This window comes from Gymnodraco acuticeps, unplaced genomic scaffold (genome assembly GCF_902827175.1).
Source record: "Gymnodraco acuticeps unplaced genomic scaffold, fGymAcu1.1, whole genome shotgun sequence".
Taxonomy (NCBI): domain Eukaryota; kingdom Metazoa; phylum Chordata; class Actinopteri; order Perciformes; family Bathydraconidae; genus Gymnodraco; species Gymnodraco acuticeps.
The window spans coordinates 516,483-531,006 of NW_022990865.1; the positions used below are offsets into that span (position 1 = coordinate 516,483).

The 14,524-nt window shown below is 42.5% G+C and overlaps 1 protein-coding gene across 4 annotated transcripts in view; it reads right to left on the reverse strand.

Annotated features, from left to right (window-relative positions):
- Positions 1-14,524, reverse strand: part of wdr91 (WD repeat domain 91) — a 72,077-nt gene that overhangs the window by 16,549 nt on the left and 41,004 nt on the right. For 3 of the 4 annotated variants that reach the window (XR_004570720.1, XR_004570719.1, XM_034233283.1), the window contains exons 8-11: positions 9,859-10,044; positions 1,268-1,461; positions 253-307; positions 47-142 (exon numbers count right to left, since the gene is read on the reverse strand). Coding sequence is in view for 2 of the 4 variants with exons in the window: in XM_034233283.1 (XP_034089174.1) it covers positions 47-142; positions 253-307; positions 1,268-1,461; positions 9,859-10,044 (531 nt within the window). In the remaining 2 variants the exon portion in view is untranslated. The remainder of the gene's footprint in view (positions 1-46; positions 143-252; positions 308-1,267; positions 1,462-9,858; positions 10,045-14,524) is intronic. The other variant, XM_034233284.1, reaches the window with a different exon arrangement.

Below are 14,524 nucleotides of genomic sequence, written 5' to 3' on the forward strand. Positions count from 1 at the left end.
AATCTGGGTTACAGTACGTAACCCCAGTCCTCCGCTCTGCTCCTACCAGTCGGTCCGGTTTGGTGGCCCACTCCAGAGACAGCAGAGGAGACTTGGACATGATGGTGGCTTTGGTCTGCATGATGGGGTTGAATGACCACACCTGGGGAAGAGGACAATGAAAACCTTATTATTGGCTCAATAAGTTATGAATGGTAATATGTGCTTTTATCTTTGCTGGGTTTGCCAAATCCCAAAAGATAAAAGATTCACCTTTATGACTCCGTCTACATCCAAACTGGCAACCCGGCGACCAGAACAGTCAACCCTGGAAAATAGGAAGATAAATACATGAAGGAGATAGCAACGGACATTTTTGATACCGTTTTTCTCTTCTATGTAACTTTAAAAGCTTTAAAAGCCGGTGATAGTTGCCAGCATAGTGAACGCGGAAATGTTGAGTATCCCAACGTTTTATGTTAGAAATGTATTGTAGGGTCCCCAGCACATATAAAATGCCAGATGCTAACCTGGATATGTTGGGCAATTTGTACAATTAGCATAAGTTGCGTTAACTAGCATGAATTACCATTGTAGCTTATGTTGACAATAGTTAAGTTTGGAAAATTGTTGAGTGATCTTTTTTTTTTTGTTGAGGATTCTGAATCAATTTCTGACCTTTCCAGGAACCAAAACGGCAGTTTTAACCAGAAAATGCCAGTATTTGTACTCTCTCTGGACTGATTTTGATACATTTTGGGTCGATTTGGAAGATTTATGGGACTCTGGATCATTTGGATTGGAAAGATTGCCTATTTATTTGAAAAAAGAATTAGAGATAGTAGAGATAATCATTTTCATCTTGTGCTCCCTATATCCAATGGTTGCAACACTACTCATGGTAGTCAAAAACAGCCCGCCTGTCAGAAATGGAATCATCATTCTCAATAACCCCCAAAACAACACCAATATTGTACAAATTGGCCGAGTAATTTTGTTTTACTATTGTCAGCATAGGCTATATTGCCATTCATTTGAATTAACGCAACTTGTGCTAATTGTGCAAATTGCCCAACATATGCAAGTTAGCATCCTGCAGTTTCTATGTGCTGGGGACCCTACTATACATTTCAAATCACAAAACTTTGGGTAGTTAACATTTCTGGGTTCCCTATGCTGGCAACTAGACTATAACCTGCAGTTAAAGCTGAATTTCTTGTGAGAGTTCCTTCTGTTATTCAGACACAGATTGAGATGTGAGATACTGCGAGAGGAGGAGAGGGCCCACCTGCAGTGCATGATGGAGGAGTGGTGTTCTCCGTACTCCTCCTGGCTCAGTTTGATGAAAGGCTGCTCCGCTGAGAGACCACCCCTCTCCCTTCCTGATTGACAGCCCCTGCTGTCTGAGCAGGACTCGGGGGGGTCACTGGAGGTGTCGGGAGGAGGCTCTACCTCCCCCCCCTCCCCTCTCTTCTCTGCTGTCTGAATGTATAAAAAGGAAGGAGGTGGTCAGTAGTGGCAGATGAAGTACTCAAATCTTGTAATATATATGATATGTTTTATAATTATTGATCATTAAAGTGTTATCAAAGCTGGTAAAGGTGAAGCTAGTTTTAATAATAATAATAATAATAATAACTTGAATTGATATAGCGCCTTTCATAACCTCAAGGTCGCTTTACAAAGAAACATACAAGGACAAGACATAAAACATAAACATAAAACAGGGGGCAGAAATGGAAGTGTAAGTGGGGGGGAGATTGAGTTATTGTTGGAAGGCGGGTGAGTTTTAAGGGTTGATTTGAAGATGTTGAGAGAAGGGGCGTTGCGGATTTCTGCAGGGAGGGGCAGCGACACTGAAGGCACGGTCCCTGAAGGTGCGGAGGCGTGAATGGGGAATGGAGAGCAGGCCGGAGTCTGAGGATCGAAGGGTGCGGGACGGGATGTAAGGGTGGAGGAGATCTGTGAGGGACTGAGGGGAGAGGGCATGGAGGGACTTGTAGGTGAGGACGAGGAGTTTGTAGGTGATGCGGGACTTGACCGGGAGCCAGTGGAGGTTGGAGAGAGTGGGGGTGATGTGCTGCCAGGGCTTGGTGCGTGTCAGAACCCTGGCAGCTGAGTTCTGGATGTACTGGAGCCTGTTCAGGGTTTTGCTGGGAACCTCGGACATGAGTCTGTTACAATAGTAAAGGCGTGAGGTAATGAAACAATGTATCAGCTTCTCAGCAACAGAGTCTGACAGTGATGGCCGGACTCTTGATATATTTCTGAGGTGGAAGAAGGCTGATTTTGAAACAGACTTGATGTGGTTTTGAAATGAGAGGGTTGAATCCAAGACAACTCCAAGGTTGCGGACCTGAGGGGATGGGGAGATGATGGAACCGTCGATGTTGAGGAGCAGATCTCCAACCTTCCCGAGCAATGCCTTGGGGGCCACAACCATGAGCTCAGTTTTATCACTGTTTAGTTTGAGTAGGTTGGTGGTCATCCAGATTTTAATTTTGTGTAGGCAGTTGATTAGTGACTGAGGGGGGAGATGGGCAGAGGGTTTTGTGCTGATGTACAGTTGGGTTTCGTCGGCGTAGGAGTGGAAACAGAGACCATGGCTGCGGATGATATCACCAATCGGAAGGATGTATATTGTGAATATTAATGACTTTGTATACTGCAGGGTAGCTTGTGAATTTACTCCAGGTGGAACTAAAGTCTGATTTAAGACTTGATTATATTTCACATCATTCATCCAGATCTGTAAAGTAACTAAGGGTACAAAATAAATGTAGTTGAAAAGTAAAAGTAGGCTACTCCAAGTATTTCAAAATTGTACTTAAATACAGTACCTGACTAAATGTACTTAGGGACTTTCCACCTCTGTCCTACTGAGACACAACATGTTTATGTATGACCTCATGATAAAAGAAGTTCCTAGTGTTGCTGGAGTGCTTCTCTAAAAAAATTACTGTTTCTCAGCGGTACCACTGAAAATTGTTAATTTTAACATGGAACAGAAAAATAAGGTCTGCATATGAAACATGTTGTGCCTATCTAAAACAAATTAAATAGTAGGCTTACTAGCTTCTGGCTAAAGCAACTGTAGACTAGAGGGCATGATTGTAAAAGTCTCTCACCAGCAAAATACCTCGACAGTAAAATACCATTCTACGTTTCATTACTATACGATACAGTATTTATTATCATTATTCATAAATTCATAAACTCAAGTACTAATAATAATTTCAATTTATATAGCACCTTTCACGAAACCCAAGGACGCTTTACAATGGGAAGTAACAAAACAAAACAAAAAGTAATAATAATCATACAGATACATAGGCTGAAGAAAACAAAACAGGAACAGGTTGCTGGGTACTGTATATTAGTTGAGGCCAAAGGCCTGAGTGATACTATACTTGGGTAACATGTTGAGATACTTGTACTCAAGTGTTTCAATGTTTTGCTACTTTGCACTTCTACTCCTCTACAATTCAGAGGTAAACTACCCTCTTCAAGCTACCTAACTTCACTCCTTCCACCTTTGAATTCCATGCCGTCACAGTAACCCATCCTGTACAACTAACCATTGTTGTTCTCTACCGTCCATTAGATAATCTCCTCTCACACATCCCTGAAACTGGCCCTCCCGCTGTACTTCTCGGAGACTTCAACCTCCAGACAGGGAAGATAGACAAACTAACATCTCTGTTAACCGCCTTTGCTTTCTCACTGTCTCCGTCCCCACCGACTCATAAAGCTGGCAATGTCCTTGATCTCATATTCTCAAGGAACTGCACTACTTCTAACCTCTCTGTAAACCCGCTCCACACATCCGATCACTTCTTCATTTCATTCTCTCTACCCCTTTCCAAACATAACAAACTAATCTCTTCTCATTCTGCACCTGTCCGCCGTAACCTTCGTTCCCTCTCCCCCTCTACCCTTGCCTCATCGGTGCTCTCAGCCCTCCCTTCTCGTTCCAACTTCTGCCTCCAAACTCTGCTGCAGAAACTCTCCTCTCTACTCTCTCATCCTCTCTGGACTCTCTCTGTCCTCTCACATCTCGGCAGGCTCGTCACTCCCCTCCTGCTCCCTGGCTGAATGACGCACTGCCTGCTAATAGAACCGTCCTTAGGGCAGCAGAGCGGAAACGGTGGAAATCCAAACACCGTGACGACCTCCTAACCTATCAAGCTCTCCTCTCCTCTTTCTCTGCTTCGATCTCTCAGGCAAAAAGCACTTTCTTTCAAGATAAGATCCAATCTTCCTATTCCAATCCCAAAAAACTATTTTCCATCTTCTCCACCCTCTTGGACCCTCCCAAAGCCCCTTCCCCCTCCTCCCTTCTGTCAAGCAACTTTGTTAACCACTTTGAAAAAAGGTTGATGATATTCGCTCTTCTTCTTCTGACTCACCTTTACTCACCACTGGGTCTCCAGACCCTCCTTTCACCCACACACTGACCTCCTTTTCCCCTCTCTCTCCAAGTGAGGTTCTTACCCTCATTACCTCTGCCCGCCCTACCACCTGTCCTCTGGACCCTATCCCTTCAAACCTCCTTCAGACTATCGCTCCTGATATTCTACCGTTTCTCTCCCATTTCATCAACACTTCTCTAACTTCTGGTCACTTTCCAATCAGTCTCAAGGAGGCAAGAGTAAACCCTCTCCTAAAGAAACCCACTCTCAAATAGGGTTGTCATGATCAAAATCGATTATTCGGCAGCCCTGGCGAATAATAATCTATTATTCGACCCCCCCCCCCCGCGGGAGAGAAAAGAAACAAACTCGGACAAAAGAAATTCCGTTGTTTTCTTTACTGGACCATGTTTAACAGTACAAACAAAATAAACGACAAATAAACCAACATCAACATGATGTTGGTTTATTTTTTGTTATTTTCTAACGTGCCTGCCATTGCCTTTATTTGGAGATGCGCTATGCGCGCACAATGTATGTATTGCAATGCGGCCATTATTAAATACAGGCTACAGCTTGTATTAATAATAGCAGCATTGCAATAAATATTATTATAGCAATTTATTTATTGCAATGCTATTATTAATACAGGCTGTAGCCTGTATTATTAATAATAGCAGCATTGCAATAAATAAATTGTGCGTGCATCGCGCACCTTCAAATAGATGCACTCAAAACGCATTGTTGAGGTTGAGCTGTGATAGACCAACGTCTTTTCGCAGAGCTTGCATTTAACTTCCTTTGGACTTGTAAGTTTGAAGTAGTTCCACGAGGAGGAACTCTTTTTACCTGCCGCTTTGTTCATCTTTAGTCGCACGTGTGAGGGAGAGGGGGGGTGGGGGCGGGGTCGGTGTGTAGCGTGCTGCAGCAGCAGTCTGCTCTGCACGCAGGCTTCCTCCAAGTTTACAGTAAAACAAACTGGTGGTGTGACCAATGGCCATTTACAATTATTAATACTACTACTATTATTAGCATTAGTCTATATTTTGGTTGAAACTAAGCCAGAAAAAAAAAAAAAAACATAAATAATAATAAAAACATATATAAATAAAATCGATTTTTAAAAATAATATTCCATTATGGAGACTGTAACGAATATTCGAATAATCGAATAATCACTGGCATCCCTACTCTCAACCCGTCCGATGTTATAAACTACAGGCCTGTCTCTCTCCTCCCGTTCCTGTCTAAAACACTTGAACGTGCTGTCTTTAAACAACTCTCCTGTTATCTCCATCAGAACAACCTTCTGGATTCGCACCAGCCTGGTTTCAAGGCAGGTCACTCCACAGAAACTGCTCTCATTGCTGTCACGGAGGAACTGCACACGGCTAAAGCAGCCTCCCTCTCCTCTGTCATCATCCTGTTGGACCTGTCTGCTGCATTCGACACGGTGAATCATCAGATCCTCCTTCACACTCTTCAAAAACTTGGAGTGTCAGGCTCTGCACTTTCCCTCCTCACCTCATACCTGAAAGACCGTACCTACAGGGTGACTTGGAGAGGGTCCGAGTCCGACCCTTGTCAATTAACTACAGGGGTCCCTCAGGGCTCTGTTCTTGGTCCCCTCCTCTTCTCCCTGTACACAAACTCGCTCGGATCTGTCATTAGCCCGCATGGTTTTTCATACCACTGCTACGCTGACGACACCCAATTAATTCTGTCCTTTCCCCGCTCAGAGACCCAGGTCGTCGCACGCATCTCTGCTTGTCTAGCTGACATCTCTCAGTGGATGTCTGCTCACCACCTCAAGCTCAACCTTGACAAGACTGAACTGCTTTTCCTTCCGGGAAAAGATTGTCCCACTCTTGACCTGACAATCAACATCGGCACCTCTATTGTTTCCCCGACTCAGACTGCAAGGAATCTGGGTGTGATCCTAGATAACAACCTGTCCTTCACTGCAAACATCGCTGCTACAACCCGCTGCTGCAGATACAGTCTTTACAACATCAGGAGGATACGTCCCCAGCTGACCCAGAAAGCGACGCAGGTTCTGGCCCAGGCTCTCGTCATCTCACGCCTAGAATACTGCAACTCCCTCCTGGCTGGTCTACCTGCATGTGCCATCCGACCTCTGCAGCTCATCCAGAATGCAGCGGCTCGTCTGGTCTTCAACCTTCCTAAATGTTCCCACACCACGCCGCTCCTCCGCTCGCTTCAATGGCTTCCGGTAACTGCTAGAATCCACTTCAAGACACTGGTACTTGCGTACCATGCTGTGAATGGATCTGGCCCTTCCTACATCCAGGACATGGTTAAACTGTACACCCCAGCGTGTGCACTCCGCTCTGCATCGGCCAAACAGCTCGCTGCACCCGCACTGCGAGGGGGACCCAAGTTCCCATCTAAAACACATCGGTTTGCTATCCTGGCTTCCCCATTGAAATCAGGACAGCAGAAAGCCTGCACATCTTCCGGGGGAGACTGAAAACTCATCTCTTTCGACTCCACTTCGAGCGATAGAATTACTAACAAAGAACTGCTAACAGAGCACTTATATACTAATAAAGGATTGGCATATCTAAAGCCAGTTGAGTAGCACTTGAAATGTTTTTGCTCTATGAAACCTGATGTACTTATATGATTCTGTTTTCTTCAAGTTTGTATCTTGTTGGTCGAACGCACTTATTGTAAGTCGCTTTGGATAAAAGTGTCAGCTAAATGCAATGTAATGTAATGTAAATGGTATTTAATACCTTTAGTTACTTCACAGATCTGGATGAATGATGTGAAATCTAATCAGGTGTTAAATCAGACTTTAGTTCCACCTGGAGTAAATCCACAAGCTACCCTGCAGTATACAAAGTCATTCAAACTAGCTGCACCTTTACCAGCTTTGAGAACACTTTCATGATCAATCATTATAAAACATATCATATATATCAGGCATCCTCAAACTACGGACTCCGGTCCGGATCCGGACCGAACCACCACTGTCTCCGGACTCTGAGCAAATTATACTTTTCATATGTATGATCTCTCTGTATTATATGTGAGACATCGCCACAACGCATTCGCAACGAGTCAAAATTCTCCGCTATGTCCACTGCAAACAGCGCTCTGCATGTCTGACTGTTCCACTGTGTTCCACCTGTGTGTGTCAACGCTTTGGTCCAATCACATTCAGCATCCAGTCAGCGTTTTTTCCCCCCAAACAATCTGCGAATCAGAGGCACAGTAGGGCGGGTCTTCGCGGAATGCGGGTGGGAAAAATGTGTGTGTCTCTTTCAACCTGTCTAAGTCAGAGCGAGAATAAAAAAATTCAGAGCGAGAGTTAACAGCTCATCTAGTTCCATCTGTACTGTAGCTAGTAGCCTAGTTTCACCTACCGGGGTGGCAACTGACACCCTAAAAATAGGCCTTGCCACCCCAGTTGGCAGCTTTGTTTTGAAAGAAAAGTTGTGGCTCATCGGACATTTATGAGAGAAAGTCTCTAATGTCCGAGTGCAAATGAATGCAGCACAAGATGCACGTCATGTAACCCCTCCCCCGGTCCTGGCGCGAGCGTGGACATACGATTTGGCGGCGATTTCATTTTTAACTGGACGGCGCAAAACGAGAAGCATTCGGACTTGAAGGACACTGAAGGAATGAGGTATTTGCGGTCTACAATGACAGAGAAGAGACTGTCAGTTTGGCTGTACTCAGCATTGAATCAAAACGCACTAAAGCTGTTGATCTTAATACGTTTGTGAGGCGTTTTGCTGAACAAGATGGTAATCGCCGCATTCAGCTGTAATAGACATGTCAACTTGATGCTCTGCTCACGGATGAGCATACACAACTATTAAGATGATGACCTTACCTGTGTAAATATATTGTTTTCTTTGAGGGGGTCTGCCCCCAAAAAACTGTTTTAAGTCCTGAGAAAGTCAAATAAGACGGTGTGTAAAACTACACTGCCCAGCCAAAAAAAAGTAACCACTTTGATTTAACTAGGCCAGTAGGTAAGGACTTTCCACTGGATAATAACTGCAGTATAAAAGAATGCATGACTGAAGTGATGGAGACCATGTTGAAGGCAAACAAAAAGAGGAAATAACAGGTCAAATCAAGCAAATCCCCCTCTCAGATTCCACAACAACCAGAAGAACATACATACTGGCTGGTGATTTGATTCATCAGCTTTGTGATGGAATAAAAAATGCACAGTGCATTTCCTTAGCTGTGGGTGAGTCCACGGACACCACTGACAATGCTCAGTTGCTGGTGTTTGTGAGTTTTTATGATGAGGCAAAGGGGGAGTTTGTTGAAGATGTGTTGGGCCTGACGAACCTCAGTTGACACACAAGGGGGCAAGACATTTATAAAGCAATAATGGGAACGCTGAATGAAAGAGGGTGCAGCTGCCTTTATTCCTAACTGTGCAGCTCTTACACTGCGACTCTGAGGGGTCAAGCACAGAAACAATAACAATGAAAACTGCTGCATACAGATTATTTTTGTTTTTGCAACCTCGTGTTAAGAATCTTGTTGCAATTGTTTAAAAGTTTGAATGACCGTAATAAACGGACCTTTGTCTTATTGAAACATTTATTTTGGACCTTTAAGATTTGTATTTGAGTACCCCTGATATATATTATTCTGAAATGGACCAATCTGCACAATGACTACTTTTATTGTCGCTACTTTCACTATATTTTGATGAGAATACTTTTCTACTTTTACTTGAGGAACATTTTGAATTAATAACTCTTACTGTAACAGAGTATTCCTACACTCTGGTTCTTCTACTTTTACTCTAGTACAATATCTATACTTATACGACCTCTGTTTATAGCCTATGAAAAAAACTATTAGAAAATTAAGGCTAAAGCTAACGTTAGCAGATAGTGACAATGTATGCTAGTTAGCTAGCTCAACGATTCCTTAAATAATATTGCGACAGAAACACTTTTCAGTGCACATCACGCTCTGCCGCTCTGACAGGGAGCTCTGCTCTGACCACCTGAACTGTTCCAACAGCTGTCCAGTTCAGTCTGTGCCACAGTGACTCCGCACAGTTACTGTTAACGAACGCACCGTAGGTAACGAACTAGCCAAGGTAACCCCCCCCCCCACCTTATCACCTGAATCTCCTCCTAGAGCACCATTGTGTTCTTTTTAACCAAATATCTCTCAGAGGGGCGTGGGGAGTGGCTCCTTATTTTCATCTAAAGTAACAGACAGAGAATCAGCACTTTTGAAACAGGGCTGAAACAGAGGGGATTATGGGATGCTACAATGGGTGATCTGTTTGGTATTTAGTGCCAAACACTTTAGAGACATGTTTTGTTTTGTATATATCTGAGACCTATAATATATTGATTAAAAACAGTACAATAGGGGAGCATAAATGAAGATTGACTGGACAGGGAATCTGAATTTTGTAAAGACACCACATTGACCTCGGCTCTGAAGGTACCTGTGTTGGTGGTTTGGAGAAAAGCTCCCGTCTCTCCTTCTCATGGTCCTGGACCCTCTTGTGTCGGGGATGTGAGGAGGTGAGTGTTGCCTGTTGGGGCTGTGAGCTTGCAGCTTCACTGGGGGAGGCCTGGCTGGAAACTGGCTTTACCTCCTTAGCTTGGAAACCATCCTTTGACTTTGCAGGCTGGAAACACAAACTCATTTTATACAGAGAAGATATCAGGTCAGAATTCTATCAGCCACTCACAATGTTTAAGACCTCCAATATGGCAGCCAGAGACGATAGACCAGGGGTACTCAAACTTTTTTGTTAAAGGTCCACTTGTGAATTTTATACTAGGTCAATGGTCCGTATCAATGCCAGCAAAGCCCCCCCCCCCGGAGCGGAGCAATGAAACTGAAATTAAGAAGCAGTTTCGGCGCACTATGCATGGGGCTTTCCCGACATGTCATTGCAGTAAATTAAAGGGTGTTTCATGTTGTCGTTGCTGTGGACCTTCTTAATCTTTTTTTATGTTTTTTATTTGTATTTTATTTTGAAATTGTTAAATTTATTCTGGTTTGTTTTGCGTTTGTATCTTTTATTTTAAATTAATTAATTAATGTTATGTTTTGTGAGCTGAGCTGTGTGATTTTATATTGTATGTATCTCTGTACAGCACTTTGGTCTGGAGGTTCTAAAGTGCTATATAAATAAAGTTGGATTGGATTGGATTAATCTACTTTATTTGGGGGCCCCCTTCTGGTCCAAGCACTTGCCTGTCGGTAAACGGTGCCCCTGTATACACACACACATTCAATACATACATACATACATACACGCACACACACATTCAATACATACATACAGTATGATGGCTTGAACTAGTGGAATAAATGGCACGGTTTGTCTGTAGCCAATGCCTTGAACCTCTGCAAAAATGGCATGAGAAGCATTCGAAAGTCAAGGTAAACCTGCGGTTAACTTGCGGTCTGCAATGCGTGTCACGCTCGCGCACACAAGTAAATATATATGCACGTTCATTCTCACAACGCGTCAGACACAAGAACATATACATTAAAGGGGAGCTATCATGCAAAATGCACTTTGTGATGTCTTTTATACATAAATATGTATCCCCGGTGTGTCGGGAACTCACGCAGCATCAGAAAATAAAACCCAAATCTTTTAAAAACAGGGTGTACCCCTTTCACGAGTGGATACAGATTTTGTTGCCGATCTGACGTCAAATTGGCGGCGGACCCACAGAAAATTGCTATCAGAAACAATGCCTGACATGTTTTGGACGTAATCTCGTCTTTGTTTACATTAGCAAGCCTCGCTAACACTCAGAGCTAACCTGTACTGTGTAGAGCACATGTGTTTAAAAAGCAGGAAATTAAAAAAGGAACTCACCTTGTGATAAACCTGCAAGAGAAAAAGCATTTGAGCTCCATACTGTTTAAGAAATTATCTTTGATGTGGTTTAGAACAGGATGGCGTTTTATCACAGCAGAATTTAACTTTATCTCCGGAATAATTCTGATCAGGCATTAGCTCCGTCTCCTCTTTTTTTTTTTTTCAAGCTAAGGACCCAAAATCCGCGTTTCTCTAACAGGGCTGCAAAAGAGGGGTATGAGCAGTATGAGGCATGGCTACAATGGGTGATCGGTTTGGTATTTTAAGCAAAAAACTTCACAGACATGTTTTGTATAGGTATGGCCCTACAATATATTTTTCCAATATAGCATAATAGGTCCACTTTAATTTACATCAGAATCAGAATTATTATTTTTTATTTTTTTTAATAATGGGACACAGGGTTCGGTCTGGATTGATTTGCAGTTCGGTCTGGATCCGGACCTTGGTCCGGAGTTTGAGAAGCCCTGCGATAGACAATTCTCATACAGGGTTCTTACACCTTTTCCAAAGTCAAATTCAAGCACTTGTCAAGCATTTTCAAGGTGCATTTTCAAGCATCTTACAGCTGTTGTAAATTACATATTTATATACACGTACTTATACTCAAATTATTATTTCCCAACCTCACATTAAATCAGATGTTCTTTATGCTATAAACAACCAAATGTGTGTTTCATAATAGCATTCTACATGAGGATGACAAAATAAAGAAAAGAAAACTAAGTTTAATATTTCAAAATGAAATTGGCTGAGCCAATATAAAACAATCAGCCAAATAACTTTTCAATACATTATTGATTACTATTTTTGAGGTACTTTTAGGTTGGCAGTAAACATATGTCAGTGGTACATGGTGTACTTTTACTCCACTACATGTATTTAATCCCTTTAGTTACTTCACAGATGATGTGAAATCTAATCAAGTGTTGAATCAGACTTTAGTTCCACCTGGAGTAAATCCACCAGCTACCCTGCAGTATACAAAGTCATTCAAACTAGCTGCACCTTTACCAGCTTTGAGAACACTTTCATGATCAATCATTATAAAACATATCATATATATTATTCTGAAATGGACCAATCTGCACAATGACTACTTTTACTGTCGCTACTTTCACTATATTTTGATGAGAATACTTTTCTACTTTTACTTGAGGAACATTTTGAATGCAGGAATTTTACTGTAACAGAGTATTCATACACTCTGGTACTTCTACTTTTACTAAGTACAAGATCTGAGTACTTCTACTTTTACTCAAGTACAAGATCTGAGTACTTCTACTCAAGTACAAGATCTGAGTACTTCTACTCAAGTACAACATCTGAGTACATCTACTTTCACTACAAGATCTGAGTACTTCTACTTTGACTCAAGTACAATATCTGAGTACTTATTCCACCTCTGGTAGCGTATTAGCCTGAATTGTAGCCACAAGCAGAGCTGCATAAAAATAGACTCACAATGGTAACGAGTGGAAAATAATATTCACAAATGTGTACAATGATTTGTAGGTACTTCTGACTACTCAAGACACCTGACTTATACATCTTCAAAGGAAGACTGTGTTCATTGTACAATTACATGGGATTAAAGCTAAATGTAGTTTTACTCATTTAAAAAATAAACGTGGATTTGTGTAAAACTAGTTTTTCAGGGTTCGGGTGTTTTGTTTGATTTTAAATAAACAAAGTCTTGGCTTTCAGAACATGAAACTGTTATTGCCCAAATCTCATGATAAAACATTTTTGAAGCTTGTAAAGGGACGAAGAGGCAACTCTCAATTCACACCCTGCTCTTCTGCAGCGCCGCTCCCCCTCCCTCCGCTGAAATTATGAAGTAAAGGCGTTATAGTAATCATAGATAACACGACAGGGTCCGGGGACAGTTTGGTTTTCAAATAAACAATGTATGGCTTTTCAGAATATTAAACTTGTTTCGGCAAATTCAGTGATAAATACAACTTTGAAGCTTGTAACGGCATAATTACAAGCAGAGAACGGAGTAATTTAACGTCACTACAGGCATAACAACAGTCGGTGTTTCTTGTGAGTGGTTCCCCGGGACACACACACACACACACACACACACACACACAACACACACACACACACACACATCACACACACACACACACCACACAACACACACCCACACACACACCACCACACAACACACACACACACACAACACCCACACACACACACACACACACACACACGCACACACACCACACACCACACACACACACACACACACACACACACACACACACACACACACACACACACACACACACACACACACACACACACACACACACACACACACACACACACACACACACACACACACACACACACACACACACACACACACACAACACACACAGCACACACACACACACACACACACACACACACACACACACACACACACACACACACACACACACACACACACACACACACACACACACACACACACACACACACACACACAAGCTTCCCCCAGACCAGTAATACAAACGAAAATGTGTCTTCGGGTCAATGTGACTGATTTCGATAGAGCAAGTCACATTTGGTTTAGGCACGAAACATACTACCAGTAGAAATACATTGCTTTCAAAATCGCTCTGTGTCGAATCAATAGATTATATTTCGTGACCATAACACAAAATGCTGTGAGACTGGGTTGAATTATAACAGTGCGTGCTTCATCCTTCATGCTTCATTCACATAACATAGGTACGCTCCTCTGAAATGATTGTCACCTGCAATTATTATTATCCCTCTCATCGAGTTCGCTATTCAGCTTGCTAACGTTAGCTTAAACAAACGTAACATGCAACGTTAGCCTAATCTAAAATGCTCTACTACGGCGTACCTTTCATGTGGCTCGTCAGCGCAGACTCTCCCATCGTTATTTTTTGCAAACTTTGCAGGAGGCTACTCGTGGGCTTGACCCTCGTCTTAGCCATGGCTTGTATTTGTCTTCTGCTAGCCAACGCTCGTTGAAACTGCAACCTCCTGGCACACAGTCATCTATCTCTCATCAGAATGCCCAGGTCACACGTAACACAAACACTTGCAGGTCACGCACATACATTTACAATTTCAAGCATTTTATCCCAAATGTAAGCACCATTCCCAAAATTCAAGCACTTTTCAAACCTTGAAAATACCTCGTACAATTTCAAGCATTTTCAAGGATTTCCAGCACCCGTACGAACCCTGCCCATAGCATGACTGAAACACCTGTGTA